The following is a 4,979-nucleotide window of genomic DNA, read 5'->3' on the forward strand; positions in this document are numbered from 1 at the left end:
CAAATAACAGTTCCCTAAGGTATACTTATCATTAGGATCACTCCCTTTACTAGCTGGAGTCTTGTTTTAATACAACAAGGGAGGACAGTGTATGACTCGAAAGGTAGAATAAGGTGACATCACCAGACCCTAGTTTATAAGTCGTGAGGTCCATCAGTCACAGCTTAGATCAGTCTTAAAATAACCATGTCCATACATTTGCGTTTTTTTAAAGGGTGGGACGGGAGCGTTGAACGATAAAATGGAGACTTATCTGAAGCCATCTACAAATACCGATCATTACATGAAAGCACCTGGTGCAGTCCTGCACAATGGATCAAGATCCCTTCATTCTTGTCCTTTATGATGGATGATCAAAAGCCTTAAGGTTCCACGAGCACGTGCAGAAGGCGCAGCTGTAAAATTTCGAGATTGTGGACACCTTATTTATATGCATATACTTCTCTCCGATGCCGTCGATGTGAGCGAAGGGCACTGACTGCAAGTATGTGATTTGCATACATGCGGTCACATGACAACTATACATGCACAACCTCGCTCAATATATTAGAGAGGCCAGACATGTCTAGTCGGAATGTGACCGGAAGTATATTTATGGTCACATGAACGCCCGCATCGGCTTCGGAGAATCCTTGAAGTGTGAGGATTCAAAAGTCACATAGTGACTGCAGACTTGTAGCCTAAGGCTGGACAACCCCTTTAACTCTGAACACTACACAATTTTTTCAGAAGGTCCTCTCCAACTAAAATGAGAGGAAGCATTTTTATCCTTTTTGAAGTACATTTTTTTGGACAAATGTGATTTATTTGTTGCACTCAGTGCAACTTTAAAGTCCTGTTTTTTCCCGACCCATGTGTATAAGTAGAAAAAAGTGGTGCAGCAGCTTAAGCCCAAACTTTTGTCTCAATGCTTGTTATATTTGTGTTTCCAGGGCTATATTTTTTTACTTACAGGTTAAATGGGATATGAATAATCCCAGGGACCTCCACCGATCACCAGAACAGTGGTTTGATGTCTCACGTCTGACTGGTGCAGATGTCTGTACTGATGGAGTTAGCTAAATGCAATGCTGCATCTGTGCTAGGGGTCCAAAACTATTACTCCCCAGTTATTACAGTGGTGTTCCAAGCTTGAGAAAAAAGTCTGCAGTCACTCTATGAACATCGCATGCTGTCATGATCTCCCATTGAAAGCGGACATTTACTTGATTGCATGTTTGTGATTTGCACACTTGTCGTCACATGCCGACTAGTCTCATCCAGCTTCTCTGAATTCATTTCTGATGACAGAATCCGAACAAGTCTAGTCGGCACATGACCACAAGTGTGCAAATCACATACAAGCTGTCAACATCCGTGCAACACCAGGATATCGTGAGAGCGCTGGCAACTCGCACTGGCAACTCACGCTGTCACAATTCAGCAGCCACATAAAGCGACGTCAAACTTTTGTCTCAAGTCCGGAAACCCCTTTAAGCTATTGACCTCCTCTGTGGATGCAGCCACTTTGACACAAATCTCATCTGAGCTTTCATAATGTAGTCCTCTATAATAACAGGAAATCCAAATAGATCTGAATGAAGATGAAAAAAAATATATTTTAAGCCAAAAATCCATAGAAGATCAGTAAAGCAAAGCAGTTACTATGTTACTCGAGGTGATATGTAGAAATCAATATTGTAAATTGTGTAGTGTCCCATTTAAATATGTAAAATCTTAATGTTCTAGACATTATGTTCTAGTGTGTGAAGGCGCTCAGATCTGTGATTTGCTTAGGAGGGATGAGGAAACGCCTCTCAAAAAAAAAGCCTCAAGAATCTCATAAGCAAAACTGAAATCCGTTTGCTATTAAAGGGTTAAGCTCTTAAACCGACCAAGTGTGGCTTCCAGTAATGTGATCTGCAGAAAAGTTACTGGCTGCACACACCAAAACTCTAAGCATCAGTCTGCATCTGGCAAGTCATCAGGCTGAGTGTTCAGCAGCAGGATGATCTTCAGGCATATGTGCACCATGGACAGATAGCAGCAGTCCATTGTCTACAGAAGAAAGACCATTGTCTACAAGGCATGAGCCCTCCAGCTTCAGCTTCCAACAGGACAAGACTGAAGAACGTCTGCAAAGCAGGTATGAACAGACTACTCAAGACGCAGCCTGCCATGGCATGGGAAAAGATCCAAGTTCTTTAATTCTGAAAAACATTTCATGAGCTGCTTCCTCGCTGTTCATGCATTTTTTAGAGATCTGGTTCATGCCACCATGCTATGCAGACCTATATTACCTATCTCATAGCCATAGAAGACAAGGTGGCAAGAGGGCTCCCAACCTCAATCAAGTGCCTCTCATCACAACTTCCACCATGGATTGTTTGTTCAGACGGAGGAGATTGCTAAAAACCTGCATAACCCTGTCCCTAATTTTTGCCACCCTGGTCACCATCCATAAATTGAAATTGGTTGAGGAAGGGACGAAGGGAACCTTGGCATTCCACTCCAGAATCATGCATGAGTGGTTGCAACCAGACAATAGTTCATCCAGGAGGATCAGTGATGGAACCACTGGTAACGCTGATGGTGGTGTTGGTACCTCAGCAGGGTTAAGTTTGCCTACACCAAGGTGGGATGTTAATGAGAGTAGATGTCCTGAGGACACCAGTCTAAGAAGACAACCTTGGTTCAGACACGTGGATCCTAGATTTCATCAGTTTATTCTGCGTAGGCATTGCAGGTATTTCCCGCTGTTGCTGAACCACCCTGAGAAATGTCAAGAAGATGTCCACCTGCTCATCGTGGTGAAGTCTATCATTGAGCAACATGATCGGAGAGAAGCAGTGAGGAGAACATGGGGAAAGGAGAAAGAAGTAGATGGCAAAAAAATCAAGACTTTGTTCCTCCTTGGAACTACATCCATAGGTAAAGACCACAGGAACCTCCAGAGACTTATTGAGCAAGAGAACCAGATTTATGGGGACATTTTACAATGGGATTTCATGGACACCTTCTTTAACTTGACTCTTAAAGAGGTCAACTTCTTAAAATGGTTTCACATATATTGCCCAAATGTTGAGTTTATTTTTAAAGGTGACGATGACATTTTTGTGAACACTGAAAATATATTGGATTTCTTGGCCTTCAAAAAGGAAGACCCTCTACTGTCTAGTTTATTTGTAGGAGATATTATTTCTAGGGCAGTTCCGATTAGGAATAAGCAAAGTAAATATTATATCCCCAAAGAGTTGTACGACAAACCCTATCCAGTCTATGCTGGGGGAGGTGGCTTTCTAATGGCATCTTCTCTTGCCAGAAAACTCTTTGTAGCTTCTGAGAAGATCCAGTTGTTCCCCATTGACGATGTGTTTTTGGGATTATGTCTTAAGGCCATAGGTGTGGAGCCCAAGTTGCATCCAGGATTTAGGACATTTGGAATTAGCAAAAAGAGATCAAGTGCTATGAACAGAGACCCTTGCTTCTATAAGAGCTTGCTGGTGGTCCACAAGTTAAGCTCGGAAGACCTCCTTAAAATGTGGAACGTTGTCCATGATGAAAAAATTGTCTGTGGTAAAAGGGTTAATATTTAAAAAAACAAAAAACAGCACACCTCCACCATGATGCCGTGCACAGCATACGACTGTCCTAGATTTTATGTCCATATAAATTGTTTACATTTTCTTAAATTAATGGAGGAAATGTCTGATTTGGTTGGTTTTTGTTTTCCAGCTGGTTCGGAAATAATGTCAAAAGATTACACTAATTGCACTTTATGTAAAATAAAAAAATGGTAACAGAAACAGATGATTCATTTATGCCTACTTAATATGAAATTAAGCATGAACTGAGCAAAGCCATGGAAATTCATAATACTTTTAAATAATATTAATAATAAACTAATAAATAATAATACAATTAAATAATAACTTACTGTTATAACTCCCCCCGAAAAAAAAGGATAACATTAGAGTTGGCAAATTTTTTTCAAACAAAAAAATCCATTTAAACATTTCAAATTAAAAGAAAAAAAACATATATATATATTTCTTTTTTACATTTGTAATGTTAAAATGTATTTTATACTTAGAAATAATTGTAAGAAACGTCAATATATATTTTTCTAATTAAAAGCCAAAATAATATACATTTTTATGCAATCCTAGCTAACCGTATCCTTTGTTTTATATCACAGAATGGAGATTGTCATTTACGCTAAAAAAAAAAAGAGAAAAATAATTTACCAAACCGATCATTTTTTTAAAACAATATTTAAAAAAAATAATAATTTGTGCCCTTTTCTGTTTTTTTTTTTTAAAGTGTTTAATTTAGTGTATTTTTCAATAGCAGGCTATAGATATTTGATCATTTTAATGGGTGTTGTGTGGAAATAACCTTACCAATGTAATTTCAGGCAGGCACAGGTAGGACCGACCGGCAATAGCCTCTGAAAAGACATAATAGGTAGACAGTACATATAAAGAGGGGCAGATAACATAGGGGGTATATGGGGTCTAAAAACCCAAAAAGAGAACTATACATTAAAGTGAATCTTCAGCTACAGTAGGTAAATTGCCAGGCGCAGGGGCGTAACTATAATAGGTGCCGGGGTTGCAATTGCAGCAGGGACCTAGAGCCTAGGGGGTCCCAAAAATCCCTCGGCCTATATGAAAGGACCATTACTATTAAAGACTGTGGGCCCCGTTGGAGCTTCCGCATTAGGCCCCACAAGCTTCTAGTTACGTCACTGGACAAAATAAAGACAACTTCTGAGTTTTATCAATTTCTGGGAAAGCTGGGTGACCATTATGGCTTCTGCCTGTAGATTCTCCCCTAACCGCTGAATAGATAATGCAATGATTGATGGGAAGATATCACTACATAGTAAGCTAGATTCGCCCTTCGGGGTTGTAGGAAAGCTGGATGCAAGCTGTTTTCTTGGCCAATGTCGACAGTTTCTAGATACTGTGAATATTCTGAAAATGACACAAAGAAAC

At 39.7% G+C, this 4,979-nt stretch overlaps 1 protein-coding gene across 1 annotated transcript; it reads left to right on the forward strand.

Annotated features, from left to right (window-relative positions):
• Nucleotides 1-1,847: 1,847 nt before the first annotated feature.
• LOC141171531 (UDP-GlcNAc:betaGal beta-1,3-N-acetylglucosaminyltransferase 7-like) lies at nucleotides 1,848-3,777 on the forward strand. Its single transcript, XM_073655214.1, has one exon. It carries the CDS (start codon nucleotides 2,226-2,228, stop codon nucleotides 3,573-3,575), a length of 1,350 nt encoding a protein of 449 aa, XP_073511315.1. The 5' UTR covers nucleotides 1,848-2,225; the 3' UTR covers nucleotides 3,576-3,777.
• Nucleotides 3,778-4,979: the final 1,202 nt, after the last annotated feature.

This window comes from Phyllobates terribilis, unplaced genomic scaffold, assembly GCF_046119375.1.
Source record: "Phyllobates terribilis strain yellow unplaced genomic scaffold, ASM4611937v1 Scaffold_12__6_contigs__length_324123572, whole genome shotgun sequence".
Lineage (NCBI taxonomy): Eukaryota > Metazoa > Chordata > Amphibia > Anura > Dendrobatidae > Phyllobates > Phyllobates terribilis.

Excerpts from the sequence above, each read along its gene's own strand:
- LOC141171531 (XM_073655214.1), top strand. The coding sequence starts at position 2,226 with ATGCATTTTTTAGAGATCTGGTTCATGCCACCATGCTATGCAGACCTA.